Genomic DNA, 23,685 nt, shown 5'->3' on the forward strand with positions numbered 1-23,685 from the left:
TGCTGACATCAAATTCAAAATGAGCATGTATTTTTCAACAAGCAATAAAATTTCTTAGTTTCAACATTTGATATTTTGTCTTTGTACTGTTTTCAATGAAATATAGGGTTTCCATGATTCGCAAATCTTCACATCGTGTTTTTATTTATGTTTTACATAAACTTTTTTGGAATTTGGGTTGCAAATTTTTTGAAGGGGTGTTATGATTGGACGATTTGGATTGATTTCTTGGTTTAAAAGGCGATACAATTCCAATGGGCGGAGTCTCCAAGAACTCAAGAACTGCATCAGATTCTCCAAGATGCTCGCATTTTCCTTCTAAAACTGTATGAAGTGTACCCGAGACTACTAACGCATCTTTTGAACAGTTCTCACGTCAAATATTGACTTTGTTTACTTTATTACCATTTGCTGCTCTTTCTAGTAGTTTTTTCAGGTTTAATTTCATTATAGTGTCTGTCAGTGCAGTAATGATCGTAGATGTCGTAAATGTTCAGTGTAGTCCACACTGTTTTGAGAGCAACTGGGCGTGTAGGTTAGTTATGCATCATTAGATATTCAAAACGACTGATTTGATTAAATAAGAACATTTACAGAAACGTCCTTTTCTCTGGAAGCTTTGTGTACTACTACTATACAGTATATACATATCCTTTAAACGTTTGTTTAAGTCGATGAATCTGGTCTTTGGAATATAAAATGATTTTATAATCATAGAAAAAGTACATTAATCTATTTCCTGTATCTTTAATATAACTTGTGTATGTTTTCATTTTTGAACACATCGCTGGCAGTAAAAAGCTGTAGGACACGAGAGAGGTGATGAGAGTGAAGAGTGAGATCCAGGGAGGCTTGAGTGTGAGTGTGTGTGAGGGTGTGTCGTGCTGCTCCATGATATCTCTCAGTTGCATAGTGTGTGCATGCTGTGACCATGTGGTCCATGTCACTGTAGCACTTCCGGGTCTCTCTGACGACAGTCCTATGTGTGTATATAATATATAATCACGTATGTAGCTGTCCGTCAGGATGAAGCTCCGCCCACCTGGTCAGGCTCCATGTTTAGGGCTTGTGGGAGTCGTGCCGTAGGATTTTATACAGGACCCAGTAGAAGATGTTGAAGAAGAGAAAGGCCAGGGGAAACCCAGCACGTGATATGGTGTCAATCTTCTTGGCACGGTCGATGAAGATCTTCCTCATTTCCTCTGGACTCTTGTTAGCGATGTTAGCACTCGTCTGGGCCTGGAGCAAGTTAGAGCCCGCGTTATTGGTGGATTTGGCGATCGGGACGTCTTTCCCCGCATTAGGGGCGTAGCTGTGACGGCTTTCACGCACCTCCTCCTGATGCACAGAGAGAGAGAGAGATGGGGAAAAAGAGAAAGAAGAACACAGAGAGAAAGATGTAAAGAGAGAAATATGGGGCAGAGAGAGGGAGATGGGGCAAAAAAGAGAAAGAAGACCATAGAAAGAAAAACAGAGAGAGAGAGAGAGCAATGGGGCAAAAAGAGAAAGAAGAACAGAAAGAAAAACAGAGAGAGAGATGGGGCAAAAAAGAGAAAGGACAGAAAGAAAAACAGAGAGAGAGAGAGAGAGAGAGGTAAAGATGGGGCAAAAAGAGAAAGAAGAACAGAAAGAAAAACAGAGAGAGAGAGAGGTAAAGATGGGGCAAAAAGAGAAAGAAGAACAGAAAGAAAACAGAGAGAGAGAGAGAGAGAGAGAGAGGTAAAGATGGGGCAAAAAGAGAAAGAAGAACAGAAAGAAAAACAGAGAGAGAAAGAGAGAGATGGGGCAAAAAAGAGAAAGAACAGAAAGAAAGAAAGAGAGAGAGAGAGAGAGAGAGAGAGAGAGAGAGGTAAAGATGGGGCAAAAAGAGAAAGAAGAACAGAAAGAAAACAGAGAGAGAAAGATGGGGCAAAAAAGAGAAAGAACATAGAAAGAAAAAGAGAGAGAGAGAGAGAGATGGGGCAAAAAAGAAAGGGGATCATAGAAAGAAAAACAAAGAGATAGATAGAGAGAGATGGGGCAAAAAGAGAAAGACGAACATAGAAGGAAAAACAGAGAGAGAGAGAGAGAGAGAGAGAGAGAGAGAGAGATGGGGCAAAAAGCAAAAGAACAGAAAGAAAAACAGAGAGGGACAGAGAGAGAGAGATGGGGCAAAAAGGAGAAAGAAGAACAGAGAGAGATTAAAGAGAGAAATACAGGGCAGAAAGAGAAAGAGAGGTAAAGATGGGGCAAAAAGAAAAATAAGAACATAGAAAGAAAAACAGGGCAGGGGTAAAGAGAGAAAGATGTGGTAAAAAGAGAAAGATGAACACAGAGAGAGATGGAGAGAGAGAGAGAGAGAGAGAGAGAGAGAGAGAGAGATGGGGCAAAAAGCAAAAGAACATAGAAAGAAAAACAGAGAGGGACAGAGAGAGAGAGATGGGGCAAAAAGGAAAAAGAAGAACAGAGAGAGATGTAAAGAGAGAAATACAGGGCAGAAAGAGAAAGAGAGGTAAAGATGGGGCAAAAAGAAAAATAAGAACATAGAAAGAAAAACAGGGCAGGGGTAAAGAGAGAAAGATGTGGTAAAAAGAGAAAGATGAACACAGAGAGAGATGTAGAGAGAGAGAGAGAGAGAGAGAGAATTGGGGCAAAAAGAGAAAGAAAATATTTGAAGTTAATTTAGTGGTGGCAAATTTCCTCAACTCTTAATACAGTTAGTAAACGTCAAACAGTCTCCTGTCGTGTAACACACAGCACATTTTCGACTGAAGCTCGTGTAAAATCACACACTGTGGCCTCCATGAGGACAGGGAAGTGAGGATATGGTGGAGTTTTGTGAGCTTAGTGATCAGCGCTGATGTTTGCTCACACAACGATACACACAGAATCAACAGTCTCAGCTGTGCTCAGTCTATTCCCAGTTCCCTGATACTGTACACTTAAAATGATTAGGCATCTAAAATAGGTTTAATGATCGTATATTTCTTTGATTGTAATCTCATAATGAGAAGTATTTAATAAATTCCAATATATTCGAGATATTTTCTGTTCTCATTTTGCAGTGTTCTTTGTATATTCATTTCTGAACGCATGAGACTGGATTAACACAGCACATACGCTCGTCCTGCTCTAAATCTAAACCACTGTTTAGATTACTTTCAATCCCAAGACACACACATAAACATGCACTGTACTCACTTTACAGCAGGATGACACAACGCATAATATCTGAACGTTCTTGAAACGAGGTAGTGACCTCACCTTGAGCTCTTCTTTAAGCCTGGTATGACCTTTGACCTTTGAGGAATCAAATCTTAGGTTTCCCCACCTTAACTTGGACTTACTATCCTTTTCTTTATCGAACATTTCTCTCATTTATGTGTCATAAGAGCTACAATTGGAAACTGGGAATTATCTGTCAAAAGTCATCCCTCTTCTTGACTAATGTGTTTTGGATGAATCTTGTGGAAAATGTTCCTGCAACAAAGAGATATTTATTCGGGAGGCCCTGTGGTGCAGAAAATGCATATGGAAATGATTTGGCAAGAATACAGATTCAAATGGACTCAGTTCTTTTTTCAAAACAGATCACTGGCAGAGAAACAGAGAGGTTTTCTTCTTCCCTCCACACATGGAGTAAACGTGTTACATGTGAGCAAGGGTGGACATTATCCTGAGAAATAATCCTTACAGTTTATGTACACTGACAGTAAATACATTCAAACTCACTTTTTCACATTTTCACGTTTCTTGTTTTCATACTTTACTTGTGTTAAGTCAGTTAGGGTATCTACTTTACTTTATTGCCATAAGACAGAGGCGTCCAAAACACAGGATCAATAATATCCATACAGGACACCTAATATTTGGTGAAATGTCCCTTAGCAAGTTTCACTTTGACTGCTTTTGGTAGCCATCAACACCTTTCTGGCAGAATTCTGGTTGGATATTTGTCTACTCTCCTTGGCAGAACTCAATTAAACTTGTGTATTTCCTCATCTCATCTCATTGTCTCTAGCCGCTTTATCCTGTTCTACAGGGTCGCAGGCAAGCTGGAGCCTATCCCAGCTGACTACGGGCGAAAGGCGGGGTACACCCTGGACAAGTCACCAGGTCATCACAGGGCTGACACATAGACACAGACAACCATTCACACTCACATTCACACCTACGGTCAATTTAGAGTCACCAGTTAACCTAACCTGCATGTCTTTGGACTGTGGGGGAAACCGGAGCACCCGGAGGAAACCCATGCGGACACGGGGAGAACATGCAAACTCCGCACAGAAAGGCCCTCGCCGGCCACGGGGCTCGAACCCGGACCTTCTTGCTGTGAGGCGACAGCACTAACCACTACACCACCGTGCCGCCTTGTGTATTTCCTGACACATATAATTCTTCACATGAATTATATGAAGATTTACCTCCAATAACAACAACATTACATGAGTGCAGATTGAAATTCATTGGGTGTTGCTGGAAACACAAAGACTAATTGGGACACAAGCTGCTGCTGTGGGAACCACTGCACAGGAAGCGATCAAGAGGCAGACCACTCCTCACATATATTGATCAGCTGGTACAGGATAGATCTATCTGCTTATCCTGTGCCAGGTCGCAGGCAAGCTAGAGCCTATCCCAGCTGACTGTGGGCGAGAGGCAGGGTACACCCTGGACAAGTCACCAGGTCATTGCAGGGCTGACACATGGAGACAAACAACCATTCACACCTACAGTCAATTTAGAGCCACCAATTAACCTAATCTGCATGTCTTTGAACTGTGGGAGGAAACCCACACAGACAACATGCAAACTCCACACAGAAAGGACCCCGCCAGCTACTGGGCTTGAACCCAGATCCTTCTTTCTGTGAGGCGACAGTGCTAACCACTAGACCACTGTGCCACCTCTGGTACAGGATACAGACATTCCAAAAAAAGACATGCCTGCTGCAATGGACAGTCAGGGTTTTTGGAAAACTCTTGTCATGAATGTCTGAGCTTGATTGAATTGATGATGATGATTTCCTGGCACAGATTCATCTTTTAAGTACAATCCAAATATTTTTGATAGGGTTGAGGAGAGGACTTGCTTTATGCTTAATACTTTACCCATTTCACAATCAGCTTTGATGCATGCTTGGTGTCATTGTCCTGTTGGACCAACCAATTGTGTCCAAGTTCCTGATGGTTTGAGGTTACGCTGATGAATTCTGAGGTAGTTCTCCTTCTTCTTCATTATTCCATCCACTTTGTGCGATGCACCAGTTCCACTGGCAAAAAAACAGCCTCACAGGACGATACTAACACTAGTGTTGTAGAGAAGACCACCTAAACCAAGACCAAGTCATGATCGAGACCAGAGTGTATTGAGACCAAGATAAAGCCAAGACTTTAAAGGGTTGAGATCAAGTCAAGACCAAGACCAAGGCAGGGCAAGACCAGGACCAGACCAGTGTGTGTGAAGAAGGCATGTGCAGGAAGAGTTTATTTAACACTAAACACAGGGAAAAGAGATTGAAAACAAAAAGCAAAATCATGGTCAAACAAGCAAGGTTCAGGCCATAAACAAACTACACATTGAAGGCAGGAACAGGTTAATAAGGTTAATAACCAGAACAGCAAATACAACAACAAAGGCCCGGTAAATGCAGGAAGATGGAATGAATACTTTTTGCAAAGACACACTGGAGAACACAGGGTATAAACAGATAAACTAATTAGCGACTAAATTAAAACATGAATGTGATGATGACACAGTAGGGAGTTAACCAATAACAAGACAAGAGTGGAGACAAGACAGAAACCCAAACAAATACACGTTAACAAAAGCAAAAACAAAGCCGTGTGTAAGTGTGCCTTGTCATGCTGCAGGCTTTAATCAGTTCACAGTGCGCACAGCACTTAAAGTGAGAGAGGCGATTCCTGACAGATCCCTCTTCCAAAGGTGCTAATCTCGGAGCACCACAGAAGTCCCCCCAAACTGGAGGACCAAGGCCTCTGGGCAAGGGTATGGTACTGGACAATACCCCATCTGGTTTAGGCTTGAGTAATCACATGACATGAAGTGTTGGCTTGCGCTCAGATATAGACTCAGGAAAGGGCTTGGGCATGGATTTCAGGCATGGATTTCAGACATGAATACTGTCATAGGCATAGGCTCACGTATAACCACAGACATGGATTCAGGCATGCTCTGGGATTCAGGCTCCACACTCAGGTGTGGGTATGCCGCTCTCACACAATTTGGCTGGCAGAGTGGTGGCATCTTTGAAGCCTAGCAGCAGAGAAAAGATCTCCTCCCCACTGTCAGAAAGCAGAGTGATGACATCATCCTCAATACCAAGTGGCAGGGAGTACACATGGAGGAGGCTGTCATCCTATGGAAGGATTTCTGGAGTGAAGGCTGCCCCCCAGAAAAAAGAAAAAAAAAGAAATCAGGGGCTTCCTCCTTCCTGAGGGCCTGGAACCATCACTTCAACATACCCCTGAACATTGTGCAGTCTCTGAGGCAAGGGTGTTCCACAATGACAAGGTACTTAACCCACTGGTGAGCTAGTCCAGTTAGCCAGTGGATCATGAGACTGGACCCACATGGATGCACTGGACTCTGGATGCTTGGGTTCCACTAGGCTTTCATAGAATAGACTGCACTGGAGCAGGAACCCATTGAGGGTGTACTCCACACCATCACTAGGGGCCGGGATATCCATCCACCAGTGCTGAAGGAAGCATGTTGGCAGGCTGATGCTGATATACTGCTGTTCCAGGTGTCCAGCTGCATCCATGATAGGTGAAGTATTCTGTTACATATTCAGGGATGTAGTCAGGATGCATGTGCAGGAAGAGTTTATTTGACCAGGGTTCCTACAGATATTTTATGTTGAATTTACTACCTTTTTACTACCTTCACAATTTTTTTTACTACCACAGCGACAATTTGGATTTGGACATTTTCTCACAATTTAACAACGTAATCTTTGAGTGTATGTGTTAGTCCAAGTGAATGTGCTACATATAAGTTAGTGACAACTCTACCCAAAGAGTTGGATTGATGAGACAAGATAGAAAGAAAATCTGAATGTACCGGTAGTGTAACTCTTTCCCTTTGGACGCATAATAGAACCTCCCATTGCTAGGGCTACACATGGAGTAATGCATATTTGCATAAAAGAAAACAAACTTCCACATATAATTTATAATTTTATTGAACTGTGAAACTGTGGCCCATAACCTCTTAACGGGTACACAGATTTGCACTAAACCTTGTGTGTCAACACTTCACATTAGGTACAAGATCTGATTACATTTTGTCAGCCAACATTTTCAAGATGGCCAACCTTTTGTTTGTGGAATAATCTTTTGAACAGGTGAACATCTCATCTCATCTCATTATCTCTAGCCGCTTTATCCTTCTACAGGGTCGCAGGCAAGCTGGAGCCTATCCCAGCTGACTACGGGCGAAAGGCGGGGTACACCCTGGACAAGTCGCCAGGTCATCACAGGGCTGACACATAGACACAGACAACCATTCACACTCACATTCACACCTACGGTCAATTTAGAGTCACCAGTTAACCTAACCTGCATGTCTTTGGACTGTGGGGGAAACCGGAGCACCCGGAGGAAACCCACGCGGACACGGGGAGAACATGCAAACTCCGCACAGAAAGCCCCTTGTCGGCTGCTGGGCTCGAACCCAGGACCTTCTTGCTGTGAGGCGACAGTGCTAACCACTACACCACCGTGCTGCCACTACTGGGTTCATATAATCTAATTTTAGAGTCAACAAACTGTTGAAACTTAGAACCGGTGAAGATAACACTCACTCACTTCTTTCAGCTTGTCCTGCTTATGTGTGTGGGGTCACTGCCATGTGGACCCAATTGATCCCCATGTCATAGTAATTGGAGCATAGTTTTACATCAGAGGCTCTTCCTGCTGCAACCCATTTCTGGGCTTGGGAAAAAAACATTCACACACACATTTACACCTATGGGCAATTTAGAGTAGCCAGTTAGCCTAACTGCAGGTTTTTGAACTATGGAGGAAACCGGAGCGCCCAAAGGAAACCCACGCAGACATGGGGAGAACATACAAACTCCACACAGAAAGGCCCCCACCAGCCACTGGTCTCGAACCCAGAACCTTCCTGATCAAAATAATGCTGCTATTTTATAATCTTCATGTGCAACATCAGCCTAAAGTTTACATTATAGCTTGTTTAGCTCAGTTTTTAGCAACAAAACATCCACAACAACTCACACATCAGTAGTACAGTAGCTCAGGGTTTAGCAAAAAAAATAGCCACAGCAAATCACTTATCAGTAGTCCATGAGACTGCTACAACTTGTTACACAGCAAGTATATTTCCTTTTTTATTAATAATACAACTCATTAAATACACTGTTCATGACTCAATACAGTATGTTTGGCTTAATAATCAGGCCAGAAACAGGAGTGCCACCTCACTGTTACAAGAATGAGCTCTCGCAGTTGCCAGCTTATGAATTAGCAGATCTTCCACACAGTCACTAAAAAAACTGTTCACGAGCTTCTATGGATGTGCACCTTTTTTTTTAAAATGAAATTTTATTAATTTTTATATTAACAAACAAATAAACAAACAAACCATACAGCACAGATCTTGCCAAATTAAAAGAAAAAAAATAAATAATGTATATGGGTTACATCAGTGGGGTGGCACGGTGGTGTAGTGGTTAGCATTGTCACCTCACAGCAAGAAGGTCCTGGGTTTGAGCCCAGCAGCCAACAAGGGCCTTTCTGTGTGGAGTTTGCATGTTCTCCCCGTGTCTGCATGGGTTTCCTCCGGGTGCTCCGGTTTCCCCCACAGTCCAAAGACATGCAGGTTAGGTTAACTGGTGACTCTAAATTGACCATAGGTGTGAATGTGAGTGTGAATGGTTGTTTGTCTCTATGTGTCAGCCCTGTGATGACCTGGTGACTTGTCCAGGGTGTACCCCACCTCTCACCCATAGTCAGCTGGGATAGGATCCAGCTTGCCCATGACCCTGTACAGGATACGGATAATGGATGGATGGGTTACATCAGCACATATTGGGGTCATATCATTTTATATACATCATTGTTTGCATTAGGGTCATGTCATTGGAAGAGATTCAAAAGCCTATGACTTATATGTGGAGACAACGTACAGTGGTGCTTGAAAGTTTGTGAACCCTTTAGAATTTTCTATATTTCTGCATAAATATGACCTAAAACATCATCAGATTTTCACAAAGTCCTAAAAGTAGATAAAGAGAACCCAGTTAAACAAATGAGACAAAAATATTATACTTGGTCATTTATTTATTGAGGAAAATGACCCAATATTACATATCTGTGAGTGGCAAAAGTATGTGAACCTCTAGGTCATCTCATCTCATTATCTGTTCTGTGACCCATTTGCTTGACTTTAGTTTTTGTCAGTCTAAGCTCAGAAGCTAATGTATATGTAGCCACTCTTTTCTCTTCTCACTAGTAGCTCTCTTCTCACTTTGGGCTAGCAAAAGTTACTCAATATCATTCTTGAGGTATAACACTGTATTATGAGACAGACATTGCTTCCTGTTTCGGGGCTAGCTGGTTAGCATGCTAACTTCAGTATCTGTGCAACATAATACATAGATGTCTTTGACATAATGCCATAGCTGTTATTCACATTCTGTTGATAATTTTAGTTAAAATTTTGAATAATTGAAACTAAAATTCTTACAAACTCTTACACATAGTACCTTTTAATAATAATAATAATAATAATAATAATAATCCAGTGGTGTAGTGGTTAGCACTGTTGCCTCACAGCAAGAAGGTCCTGGGTTCGAGCCTAGTGACCGACGAGGGGCTTTCTGTGTGGAGTTTGCATGTTCTGTCCATGTGGGTTTCCTCCGGGTGCTCCGGTTTCCCCCAAAGGCATGCAGGTTAGGCTAATTGGTGGCTCTAAATTGACTGTGAGTGTGAATGGTTGTTTATGTCTATGTGTCAGCCCTGTGATGACCTGGTGACTTGTCCAGGGTGTACCCCGCCTCTCGCCCATAGTCAGCTGGGATAGACTCCAGCTTGCCTGCGACCCTGTAGAACAGGATAAGCAGCTACAGATAATGGATGGATACTTTTCCAAGCATAGGCTTGTGCAGGTGACTGTAAAATCAGCTTCATCTAATCTGAAATATATTCAGACTAATAAAGTGCTAATCCATCTGCTTTCTTTCTTTACTGTCTGCTCCCCTGTTTTATCCATCACCCAACTAGCTGACGTCCTCACAGCGTGATCAGTGAATGTGTTAGTAGACGAGTCTGTGCAACCCCGAGTCTATACAACAATACGAGAAATGATAAATGCTTCTGTTAAGAAGGAGAAACATCTCTAAATACTTTTCTTTCATACTTTTACAGGTCCATATCTCTTGCATGCACACTCATCAGCCACTTTAATCGGAACTTGTTCTCGATTCTAAATTTCCTTTTCTTGGCTGCAGGACTGGAACCCATTGTAATCTTCTACTGTTGCTGTTGCATACTGAGATGCTTTTCTGCTCACCACGGTTGTAAAGAGTGATTATATGAGTTATTATATCCTTCTTGGCCAAAAAGCTCAAACCAATCTGTCCATTTTCTGATCTCTGACCTGTCTTCTCAACAAGGCGTTTGTTTCCATCCACAGGACTGTCACTCACTCATTCACTCACTCAATGTTTTTTGTTTTTCGCACCATTCTGTCTGTGTAAACTCTACAGACTGTTGTGTGATGTTTGAAGTGAACTTTAACCGAAGCTCTTGATTTGTATCTTCATGATTTTACGCTTTGTGCTGCTCTCAAGGGATTGGCTGATTAGAGAACTGCATCAAACAGCAGGTGGATGTTAGCCTGGGAAATCCCATGCTGCTTTGCACAATCGTTCCGATCTGAAAAGACAGCATGGAAACTATGGTCTAAAGGCTCGCCTGAGTTAGGGAGCCAATCAGAGAGTGGGGAGGGTGGAAAGACGGTGACGCGTACTACTCGACAAACGGAAGCTTGTAGTTTATTTGGGACTGTTTACGGATCACATTTAACATGGCGGCGAGCGATACGAACCAAACTTTCGATCAAGCTTTAGACACTGTTCTGAATAGTTTAGAGCAGTAATCGCAAGCCATTGTTTTCCTATTTTTGTTTTGCCTTCTCTTTCTCTTTGCTTCTCTTCTTCGCCTCTTCGTCGCTCTAACTACGTCACCGGGTACAACTGCCATGATTGGCCATGGGCTACGTATACACCAAATGATAGACATTCGCAATGTCCAATAAACGGCCGTTGACAATCGTAAACCACACCTCCCCTACGAGAAATTCAATAGGCGGATTCCAGACCATATTTCACTTGTGATATGGTCTGGTGTTAACCAGACTAGGTGGATGTAGGGGTATTCCTAATAAAGTGGCCAGTGAGTGTACTTTCATCCTCTGCACTAAATCAAAACCTTGATTTAATAAGAATTAATTTCTTCTCTGTGTGTGTACAGAGTAAGGTTGATGAGACTTCACTGAACACCCTTTGGCTGTGTTTAATCTTCTACATCTCATGTACCTTTATTATATATGACAGCGATCAAATCAAATGCACAGAAGAATATGACACTGCTGACCACAGATACACCAAGCGACTCTATTTTTGGCTAAGCAGCATACACTGTTGCGTGACTTTGTTTCTTTGTGCAATGTTTTTCTTCACAGTTGTTCTCTCTTTTGGCCTGACAGAGTCATGTAAATATGTTCATTAGTTCTACTTTCTGGGTACAGTGAAGAAATTTGGCAGTGATGTTTATGAAAATGAAGCTAACAGTAGAAATGGCATTGATTAACACTGTGAGACAGATGTGCTGTTGCATTGCTGATTTGCATAACGCAAGGCTCAAGGCTCCGAGGCATCTTTGTTATTATCTTGTTTAATCATTTGCACGTGTTTCACTGGTATATTATCTCATCTCATTATCTGTAGCCGCTTTATCCTGTTCTACAGGGTCTCAGGCAAGCTGGAGCCTATCCCAGCTGACTACGGGTGAAAGGCGGAGTACACCCTGGACAAGTCGCCAGGTCATCACAGGGCTGACACACAGACACAGACAACCATTCACACTCACATTCACACCTACGGTCAATTTAGAGTCACCAGTTAACCTAACCTGCATGTCTTTGGACTGTGGGGGAAACCGGAGCACCCGGAGGAAACCCACGCGGACACGGGGAGAACATGCAAACTCCACACAGAAAGGCCCTCGCCGGCCACGGGGCTCAAACCTGGACCTTCTTGCTGTGAGGCGACAGTGCTAACCACTACACCACCGTGCTGCCCTGGTATATTATACAAGATTTAATTTACACATGGAATAAAAACATGTTTCTATGAGGAGAAGTTTAATTAACATTTATGGAAGGAGTCTCCAGTTTCAGTGCTTTGTAACAGTCAAAATGTAAAGCTGTAAATTTACGTTTTCCGACATCTTCAGGACAGAGGAGTTGCCAGTTTTTCCAGAGTTTCCCTCAAACAAGCTGCGTGTTGTTGTTTTTTTTGTCTTATTCATGAGAAAGGCTGATGACGGGACGACATTTATAAATTGTGTTTACGAACATTCCACAACATTACACATAACTATAAATGGATTTTTTTTAAAAAGCATGATATCATAATTTAATCCATGAAAATATTTATTGTTGGCAAATTTCTAAGAAAATAATCAACTCTGCTTCATTACAGCACCCTGCAATTGATTATCTCATCTCATCTCATTATCTCTAGCCGCTTTATCCTTCTACAGGGTCGCAGGCAAGCTGGAGCCTATCCCAGCTGACTACGGGCGAAAGGCGGGGTACACCCTGGACAAGTCGCCAGGTCATCACAGGGCTGACACATAGACACAGACAACCATTCACACTCACATTCACACCTACGGTCAATTTAGAGTCACCAGTTAACCTAACCTGCATGTCTTTGGACTGTGGGGGAAACCGGAGCACCCGGAGGAAACCCACGCGGACACGGGGAGAACATGCAAACTCCACACAGAAAGGCCCTCGCCGGCCCCAGGGCTCGAACCCAGGACCTTCTTGCTGTGAGGCGACAGCGCTAACCACTACACCACCGTGCCGCCCGCAATTGATTATTATTTTTTTAATAACAGCACAATAGAGAACTGAGCTAAGGAAAGAGGAAACAAGGAGGACAGAAACTGAGGTACAAAGACGTCTTGAAGAGGAACATGAAGAATGCTGGAGTTATCGATCAGACGTGGGAAAGGGACGCCTCGGATAGAGCAACATGGCGAATCATAGTTAAACGCTCAGTGTTTGCAATTGAAGGCAAACGTCAAAGGTAGTACACGAGTTCTCATGAAACCAGACATTCTATAGCAACTCAACCAGGCCATTCGTGCCACCGCTGCTCTGTCGCTCTAGTGCGGGCCTCGTGGCCCATCTGCATTTCTGTACATCTTAATGAAGCTGTCATCATCACTAGCGATGCACAGCCGACTCATATTGTCATATCATATCATATCATATCATATCATATCACCCAACCCTAGGAAAAACGTTTATACGATTTGAGGTTTATTCAAGCTGATGGGTTTAAAACCCACACTCACTCACTATCCGGTTTAACGTCACATAAACACCACTGGTGTGTTGGATGCTGCATGGTAAGTCCCTAATTCCTTCTTCCAGAAGTCCCTGTCTAAAGCATCTTTGGCTGTAAGGCACCACTTCTTGAGGTCCTGGTTGACCAGCTCACACCAGGTCTTGCAGGGGCAGCCCTTTTATCTTGATCCATCCACCTGCTGGGCCATGACCCTTCCAATACAAGAGGTCCTCTGACGGACATGGCCAAACCACTGTAGGCGCTTATATCGAAGGTTGACATCAGGCTCCACTAGGCCAAGTCTCTGACGAAGCTGACCACATCATCAGGCTTCACGCTACACATCCATCTTGGCATTACTCTCTCATTCTTCTCCAGGCACTTCACGTCTACGCTTCTCAGAGGCCAACTCTCACTAGCGTACAGCATAGCACTCCTTACACAGCAGCTGTAGATGCGGCCATGAGTATGGAAAGTAAGACTCCGGCATGACAAGAGGGGGAATGATTCCCTGAACTTTCCCCAGGCTGCTCTGGTTCTCGTGATCCATCCGTTTTTTGTCTTTTGTCTTTTGACCCATCCATAGCTAAAAATCCACTGGAACAGATTTTGTCTTAAAACGTCACGGTGGGAGTCACAGCACAGCCGCAGCGTTCACCCCACCCATATGATCTGAGGTGTGACCTGGGGATCTGTACATGCACTATGAAATCCTTAAACTGTTCATACTGTGGAAAGGATCAGGGATTTCCTTATTGGATGTGTGACTGTACAACTTTCAGTGTGGTGAAAGAGAAACAAAAAAGACAAAAGACAAACAACAGCAAGCAAAACAGTACAGGATGGTTTTCAGCATGCCAGAGATTCATGAGTCGACAACAGTGAAGCAGACTTTGCATGTGTAGAATAAGGAAGAAAGACAGAATGAAAACCAGGATGTGTGTGAACAGGAAGTGTGATTAAACCTCTAACCACAGAGTGATGGTGAAACTGCATATCATGCATGCTGACTCAAAATATTCCCCAAACAACAGTTATAAAAGGTCGTTTCTTGATTAAAAAAATCATATCATGTTCATTTTTTCCTTGATTAATGGAAGTTAGAACAAAAAAATGCAGTTCCTTCTTTACTTCAAATGCTGATGTTGAAAAAGTTGCTCAGTTAACCCATAGTTTGTCTTTTATTTTATTTTTCTTTTATTAACCCATGAAACATGCACAAGGCTTACATTTATTTATTTATTTATTTATTTATTTATTTATTCATTCATTTTCATATACTACCTCAATATGCACACTCAAATCTGCACTTTATGTTGTTTGTGTCGTTTACTGTCCGTTTATCGTCTGTCTATTGTATCAATTACTGTCTGCAGTGTTGCACTCATTGCACTCTCGCATTTTATGTTGTATGTTTAATGTATGCTGCGATGTTTCATGTAGCACCATGGTCCTGGAGAAACGTGGTTTCGTTTTGACTGTGTACTGTATCGACTGAAAATGGTTGAAATGACAAATAAAAAGACCTTGACCTAAAGTAGATAGAGTGGCACACTGGTTGGGTTCTCAACTGACACTAGGCTGGTCCAATGGTCCATTCCCATCTTTACAAGGCACCTCCTCTTTGGGGTTCTCTGTTAAGATCTGCAATTAACAGCATGTCAAACCCAAATTCTTGATTTTTTGGATAACTCAAAGCCATAAGGTGGCACAGTGAAGTTACAGGCGAAGAAAAACAGGCCCTTGAGGCAGATGCTGCCAAATGTACAAAATTGCCAGATATGTTTGCTGTAGGACCTTCAGCAGCAGAGGAACCAGTTGTGGGAAAAGTTTGGAGATAGAAGTAGAAGTGATGCACAAGAGTGAAAAGGACAGAGAGGAAGATGAGGGCGAAAGTGAATCATTTACAGTTGCGGTCAGAAGTTTACATATACGGACATGAATGTCATGGCAATATTAGGCTTTCAGTGATTCCTTTAAACTGTTCTTTTTTAGAATAGAATAGAATAAAATGCCTTTATTGTCACTATACACATGTAATGAGATTAAAAGCAACTCCAATCACAGTGCAAACAGCATAAAAATATGCAATATAAACACAGGACAAAGAATATAGTGGGAAAAAAAAGGGGGGGTGTTATGTACAGAGTTGTGTTGCACATTATGGAGTGGGGTATTGCAGATTATAAGTATTGCACAGAGAAAGTCCAGGTATTGCACATTATAAGTCTTATATGTACAACCCCGATTCCAAAACAGTTGGGACAAAGTACAAATTGTAAATAAAAATGGAATGCAATGATGTGGAAGTTTCAAAATTCCATATTTTATTCAGAATAGAACATAGATGACATATCAAATGTTTAAACTGAGAAAATGTATCATTTAAAGAGAAAAATTAGGTGATTTTAAATTTCATGACAACAACACATCTCAAAAAAGTTGGGACAAGGCCATGTTTCCCACTGTGAGACATCCCCTTTTCTCTTTACAACAGTCTGTAAACGTCTGGGGACTGAGGAAACAAGTTGCTCAAGTTTAGGGATAGGAATGTTAACCCATTCTTGTCTAATGTAGGATTCTAGTTGCTCAACTGTCTTAGGTCTTTTTTGTCGTATCTGCCGTTTTATGATGCGCCAAATGTTTTCTATGGGTGAAAGATCTGGACTGCAGGCTGGCCAGTTCAGTACCCGGACCCTTCTTCTACGCAGCCATGATGCTGTAATTGATGCAGTATGTGGTTTGGCATTGTCATGTTGGAAAATGCAAGGTCTTCCCTAAAAGAGACGTCGTCTGGATGGGAGCATATGTTGCTCTAGAACCTGGATATACCTTTCAGCATTGATGGTGTCTTTCCAGATGTGTAAGCTGCCCATGCCACACGCACTAATGCAACCCCATACCATCAGAGATGCAGGCTTCTGAACTGAGCGTTGATAACAACTTGGGTCGTCCTTCTCCTCTTTAGTCCGAATGACACGGCGTCCCTGATTTCCATAAAGAACTTCAAATTTTGATTCGTCTGACCACAGAACAGTTTTCCACTTTGCCACAGTCCATTTTAAATGAGCCTTGGCCCAGAGAAGACGTCTGCGCTTCTGGATCATGTTTAGATACAGCTTCTTCTTTGAACTATAGAGTTTTAGCTGGCAACGGCGGATGGCACGGTGAATTGTGTTCACAGATAATGTTCTATGGAAATATTCCTGAGCCCATTTTGTGATTTCCAATACAGAAGCATGCCTGTATGTGATGCAGTGCCGTCTAAGGGCCCGAAGATCACGAGCACCCAGTATGGTTTTCCGGCCTTGACCCTTACGCACAGAGATTCTTCCAGATTCTCTGAATCTTTTGATGATATTATGCACTGTAGATGGGGCGGTACGGTGGTGTAGTGGTTAGCGCTGTCGCCTCACAGCAAGAAGGTCTGGGTTCAAGCCCCGTGGCTGGCAAAGGCCTTTCTGTGCGGAGTTTGCATGTTCTCCCCGTGTCCGCGTGGGTTTCCTCCGGGTGCTCCGGTTTCCCCCACAGTCCAAAGACATGCAGGTTAGGTTAACTAGTGACTCTAAATTGACCTTAGGTGTGAATGTGAGTGTGAATGGTTGTCTATGTCTATGTGTCAGCCCTGTGATGACCTGGCAACTTGTCCAGGGTGTACCCCGCCTTTCACCTGTAGTCAGCTGGGATGGGCTCCAGCTTGCCTGCGACCCTGTAGAAGGATAAAGCGGCTAGAGATAATGAGATGAGATGAGATGCACTGTAGATGATGATACGTTCAAACTCTTTGCAATTTTACACTGTCGAACTCCTTTCTGATATTGCTCCACTATTTGTCGGCGCAGAATTAGGGGGATTGGTGATCCTCTTCCCATCTTTACTTCTGAGAGCCGCTGCCACTCCAAGATGCTCTTTTTATACCCAGTCATGTTAATGACCTATTGCCAATTGACCTAATGAGTTGCAATTTGGTCCTCCAGCTGTTCCTTTTTTGTACCTTTAACTTTTCCAGCCTCTTATTGCCCCTGTCCCAACTTTTTTGAGATGTGTTGCTGTCATGAAATTTCAAATGAGCCAATGTTTGGCATGAAATTTCAAAATGTCTCACTTTCGACATTTGATATGTTGTCTATGTTCTATTGTGAAAACAATATCAGTTTTTGAGATTTGTAAATTATTGCATTACGTTTTTATTTACAATGTGTACTTTGTCCCAACTATTTTGGAATCAGGGTTGTATTGCAGAGAGAATCCGGGTATTGCGCTTTATAAGTATTGCACAGAGAGAGTCCGGGTATTGCATATTATAAGTATTGCACATTTTAAGTATTGCACAGAGAAAGTCTGGGTATTGCACATAAGTATTCCACAGTGAGAGTCCGGGTATTGCACATTATAAGTATTGCACAGGGAGAGTCTGGGGGCTAGGGAGGTTAGACTATAAAGTCAGTGCATATTCGAGTTCAGGATGGTTATGGCTTTTGGAAAGAAGTTGTTTTTGAGTCTATTTGTTTTTGTCTTGATGCACCTGTAGCGCTTCCCTGAGGGCAACAGGTCAAACAGATCAAAGCCAGGGTGGGAGCTGTCCTTGGTAATGTTCTTAGCTCTGCTGAGGCAGCGGGAGGTGTAAATGTCCATCAAGGAGGGGAGAGGGCAGCTGGTGATCTTCTGTGCTGCCTTTACTACTCTCTAGAGCCTCTCCCTGTCTGCAGCAGTGCAGCTGCTGTACCATACTGTGATACAGTACATCAGCAGGCTCTCAATGGATGAGCAGTAGAAAGTCAGCAGCAGGTTGGAGTCTAGGTTGTACTTCCTGAGGACTCTCAGGAAGTGTAGCCTCTGCTGAGACTTCTTGATGACTGCCGTGATGTTCTCTGTCCAGGAAATGTTGGTGGAGATGAGAACGCCAAGAAACCAGAAGGTGTGGACCACCACACACTCACCATTTATATGAAGGGGGACTAGGTCAGTGCTGTGCTTCCTGAAGTCAATGATGATGATCTCTTTGGTTTTCTTGGTGTTCAGAGCAAGGTTATTCTCTGAACACCAGGCTGCCAACTTCAGGACCTCCTTTCTGTAGGCTGCCTCGTCTCCCTTTGAGATGAGTCCGACCACAATGGTGTCGTCAGCAAACTTGACGATGAGGTTCTTGTTGTGGGTCGAACTGCAGTCGTGGGTGTAGAGGCAGTACAGCAGGGGGCTCAGCACACAGCCCTGTGGAGAGCCAGTGCTCAATGTGCGGGTGGAGGAGAAGTGGGGGCCAAGTCTCATAGTCTGGGGCCGGTTGGTGAGAAACTCCTTTATCCAGGCACATGTGAGACAGGGGAGGCTGAGAGTGTCCAGTTTTCTGATGAGGATGTCCAGGATTATTGTGTTAAAAGCTGAACTGTAATCCACAAAGAGCATCTGGATGTAGCTCTGGTGCTGCTTCAAGTGATTCAGCGCAGAGTGGAGAGCTACGGCAATGGTGTCCTCTGTGGATCTGTTTGCACGATATGTGAACTGGTGGGGGTCAAAGTCTGGGGGGAGGTAGTCCTTGATGTGCTGAAGAACTAGTCTCTCGAAGCACTTCATGATCACCAGGGTGAGGGCCACAGGACAGTAATCATTCAGGCTGGTGATGGGAGACTTCTTTAGCATTGGGATTATTGTTGCTGATTTTAGGCAGGGCAGGATGACTGCCTGAGCTAGGGAGAGGTTGAAGATCCTGGTGAAGGTGAGGGCTAGCTGATGGGCGCACACTCTGAGCACCTTGCCAGGTACTCTGTCTAGGCCGGTAGCTTTCTTGGGGTTCACTGCCAGGAGCATCCGTCTGACATCGTGCTCCTGTACAGTGAATGGAGTGGTGCAGGAACCAGGTGGGGGTGGGGGCAGGGCTGGAGAAGATGAGTGCTGCTGGGATGTTTCAAAGTGAGCAAAGAAGCAATTTAGCTCCTCTGCCAGCAGTGCACTCAGATCTCTTGTTGACGCATCACGGCCTTTAAAGTTTGTGATGTATACCCCGCCACACCTCCCGTGTGTTGTTGCTGGACAGGTGGGACTCTATACTCATCCTATGGTCTGCCTTGGCTTTTTTAATTCCTCTTTTTAGGTCAGCTCGAGCAGCTCTGTACAGAGCTCTGTCACCTGACCTGAAGGCAGCGTCATGGGCCCTGAGGAGTGAGTGGACCTGGCTGGTCATCCAGGGTTTCTGGTTTGGGAAAACCCGGATGTTTTTGTCCACTGTCACATTCCCGATGCAGAACTTGATATAGTCCAGTACCGTTCCTGTGAATATCTTCAGCTCCTGGTGTTCAAATAAGTCCCAGTCTGTCTGATTGAAGCAGTCTTGTAGTTTGGAGAGTGCATTGTCAGGCCAGGTTGTAACATTCCTAATGGTGGGCCTGGCTCTGCGTCTGAGGGGGGTGTAGGCTGGGGAGAGCAGGAGGGAAAGATGGTCTGATTGGCCGAGGTGGGGGAGGGGTATGGCTCTGTACGCGTGCCTGATTTTGGAGTAAACATGATCCAAATTGTTCTCCCCTCTAGTAGAACACTTGACATGTTGATAGAACTTTGGCAGTACAGTCTTCAAGTTGGTCTTATTAAAGTCTCCTGCAATTATGTGAACACCATCGGGGTGGGCTCTCTGCTGTTTGTTTATGGTGTTCAGGAGAGAAAGCACTGTGTTTACACTGGCGTCGGGTGGAATATACACAGCCGTGACAATCACTACAGTTAGCTCTCTCGGTAGAAAAAAAGGCCGGCATCTTACAGACATGTACTCGAGGTCTGGGGAACAGTGTTTGTCTATAATTGTTCCGTTGTTACACCAGTTATCATGCACGTAAATACAGAGCCCCCCTCTTCTGCTTTTACCGGAGTCCTCAGTCCTGTCCCAGCGGAGCAGAGTGCGACCTGCTAGCTGCAAGCTAGCATCGGGAATTCCTGGGTGAAGCCAGGTTTCGGTGATAATCAAAATACAGCAGTCACGAACATAGCGATTTCCAGCGAGCTGTAATTCCAAGTCATCCGTTTTATGCACCAGGGATCTGGCATTGGAGAGATACAGGCTCGGTAGAGGTGGCTTGTGTGGTTGTTTTCTTAGCCTTAGCATAATACTGGACCTGCAGCCCCGCTTCTGCTTCCTCTCCCTTCTCCATCTGCGCCGCCTCCTAGACCCGATAACAATCCACGGAGAGCCCGGCGGTCTCGCTATATCATCTGGGATGTTATGCGAGTAGTGAAAATTGCTTGAAACAGATATCTGGTATTGGTCACCAATGTCCAAAAGTGTCCAGCGGGTGTACTGGATGTTCGCAGAACCGATGGTCCACAAACAAGCAAGAAAGAAATACAATAACAACAAAAAAGAGCACTGAAAAAGAGAACCGTAAGTCGCTGCAACCATGCGTGCCGCCATCTTGGAATTGTACAATCATTCTGTGGCAGAATGATTGTACAACGTACATCTTCAAAAAAAAAAACCACAAGAATTTGATGCACAAATTTTAAAGCTAGACGGCCTTTCGATTTCATAAAATCTGTGAAATTTAGTTCCTTCTGAAATGTGGTCATTGTGATATATGTTTATTTCTGTTATAGCTCACAAAATATCAGGCCATTCTGTGGCTGGGAAGTTATTTAATTTGAAGGGATTAAAGCAAATATTGTGCATAAAATCGCTCATTATTTGCTTTAATCCCCGAGGTGCTCGCTGACCGCCGATATTTATTAGTTTGGTCCTGCGTTTCCTTTCCTTCGTATATAACATAACGTCTTTTCTTTTCGCTTTCTGTTACTGTAGTTGGTCTTTCATGTTTCATTCACACACTCACGCCCTCCATTTTCCTCTCCTGTTTCAAATTTGTATCCCACAATGCCTTGCACGAACAGCGAAAGCCCACCACATGATGCATGACGTAATATCTTGAATCGGGTCATGGTGAAGCAGGAAAAAGTGGCGGAGAATTTAGGGCCGCATACAATATATAATATAGTGAGGCATGCAACCAGCAAATTTGGTGGCACGATTGCACGATTTAGCAGGTTCCCACGATGTCCTACTGCGCACACATTCAATGCCACTGGACTGAAACTGCTGTTATAAAACTGTAGCTCTTTGGCTCTGCAGTCACACCCTTCTCAGTGGGTTCGGGAATTTGATCCCACACACTTCCACACTGATGTCTATTTTGTAGAAGCTGTGCGCACGTGAATAAAAATCTCATCTCATCTCATTATCTCTAGCCGCTTTATCCTTCTACAGGGTCGCAGGCAAGCTGGAGCCTATCCCAGCTGACTATGGGCGAAAGGCGGGGTACACCCTGGACAAGTCGCCAGGTCATCACAGGGCTGACACATAGACACAGACAACCATTCACACTCACACCTACGGTCAATTTAGAGTCACCAGTTAACCTAACCTGCATGTCTTTGGACTGTGGGGGAAACCGGAGCACCCGAGGAAACCCACGCGGACACGGGGAGAACATGCAAACTCCGCACAGAAAGGCCCTCGCCGGCCCCGGGGCTCGAACCCAGGACCTTCTTGCTGTGAGGCGACAGCGCTAACCACTACACCACCGTGCCGCCGTGAATAAAAATAATTTAATAAATTTAATAAAAGTAGCAAGAAGTGTGTTGACTAATGTAATGGAGTATAAGTACATCATTTTTAAATCATAAATGTGCTCGAGTTAGAGTTAGAGTGAAAAGTATTAAGCATTAAAACTCCTCTTATAAGTAGAGTTTATTGGAAAAAGTTACTTAATGCCTTTCAGATTTTTCAAGTGTAGGTCATAAAAAGAATTTTCCCCGACACCCAATTATTTTTGTTTAGTGACTGAAAGCTACTGAATTTGAATCACAGACTTCCAATTTTATTATTTAAAAAAAAGAAGAATTAATAAATTTATCTCCACGTGGAACTAATTTCTGTGCTATTTTTTCCTGTGGGCGGCACGGTGGTGTAGTGGTTAGCGCTGTCGCCTCACAGCAAGAAGGTCCGGGTTCGAGCCCCGTGGCCGGTGAGGGCCTTTCTGTGTGGAGTTTGCATGTTCTCCCCGTGTCCGCGTGGGTTTCCTCCGGGTGCTCCGGTTTCCCCCACAGTCCAATGACATGCAGGTTAGGTTAACTGGTGACTCTAAATTGAGCGTAGGTGTGAATGTGAGTGTGAATGGTTGTCTGTGTCTATGTGTCAGCCCTGTGATGACCTGGCGACTTGTCCAGGGTGTACCCCGCCTTTCGCCCGTAGTCAGCTGGGATAGGGTCCAGCTTGCCTGTGACCCTGTAGAACAGGATAAAGCGGCTACAGATAATGAGATGAGATGAGATTTTTTCCTGCTTCACCATGACCCAATTCAAGATACTATGTCATGCATCATGTGGTGGGCTTTCTCTGTTCGCGCAAGGCATTGTGGGATACAAATTTGAAACAGGAGAGAAAAATGAAGGACATGAATGAAATTTGAAAGACCGACTACAGTAACAGAAAGCGAGAAGAAATATATGCTATTTACCAGCTGGGAGGTCCGTATGGTGAAATACCATGACCGAGGTCTTGAAAGTACTGAGCGAGGCCCTCTGGGCCGAGGTCAGTATTTAAGGCCAAGGTCACGGTATTTCACCATACGGACCGACCTTAAGCTGGTAAATAATATATTTATTTTTTTCTTTACCAAATTCTAACAGAAAACGAGAGCGCCCGAAAGGGAAAACCGAGCCGAGCCACCATTTTGAATCCTCATTCATGGCTGTAATGCAAATGGTTTCCTCCTCGGTATACAAGTGCACTTCCATGGTAGGAAAAAAACTACATTTTGCTGCCTATGTAGTCCCCATTTATACAAAATTGAGTCATTCAGGATTCAGCCATGTTTTTGCTCGGCGTTAGCAACAGTTACAGGTTTTTAGCTTTCTCCTGAAATGTTTTCTTTTATTTCTTCTTCCTCAGGGTAGTAAAACTCGCTTTCGCTGTGAACACTGTCGTTATCGCTATCCATGCTGTAAAATTAATGTTCTTCTCCTGAGAAATGTGAAAATAAATGTTGACAAAAATTGCTACTATGTTTGTTGCTGTTGTGAACGAGTGAGTC

The 23,685-nt window shown here is 43.6% G+C and overlaps 1 protein-coding gene across 2 annotated transcripts in view; it reads right to left on the bottom strand.

The window, feature by feature from the left end:
* Window positions 1–1,027: 1,027 nt before the first annotated feature.
* The window catches only part of glra3 (glycine receptor, alpha 3), a 220,158-nt gene continuing 197,500 nt past the window's right edge, over window positions 1,028–23,685 (bottom strand). The window contains exons 8-9 of one of the 2 annotated variants that reach the window (XM_060924887.1): window positions 6,311–6,316; window positions 1,028–1,335 (exon numbers count right to left, since the gene is read on the bottom strand). In XM_060924887.1, coding sequence (XP_060780870.1) covers window positions 1,060–1,335; window positions 6,311–6,316 — 282 coding nt within the window. In that variant the 3' untranslated portion in view covers window positions 1,028–1,059. Of the gene's footprint in view, window positions 1,339–6,310; window positions 6,317–23,685 lie in introns of both variants that reach the window. The other variant, XM_060924886.1, reaches the window with a different exon arrangement.

Source organism: Neoarius graeffei, chromosome 7 (genome assembly GCF_027579695.1).
Source record: "Neoarius graeffei isolate fNeoGra1 chromosome 7, fNeoGra1.pri, whole genome shotgun sequence".
Taxonomy (NCBI): domain Eukaryota; kingdom Metazoa; phylum Chordata; class Actinopteri; order Siluriformes; family Ariidae; genus Neoarius; species Neoarius graeffei.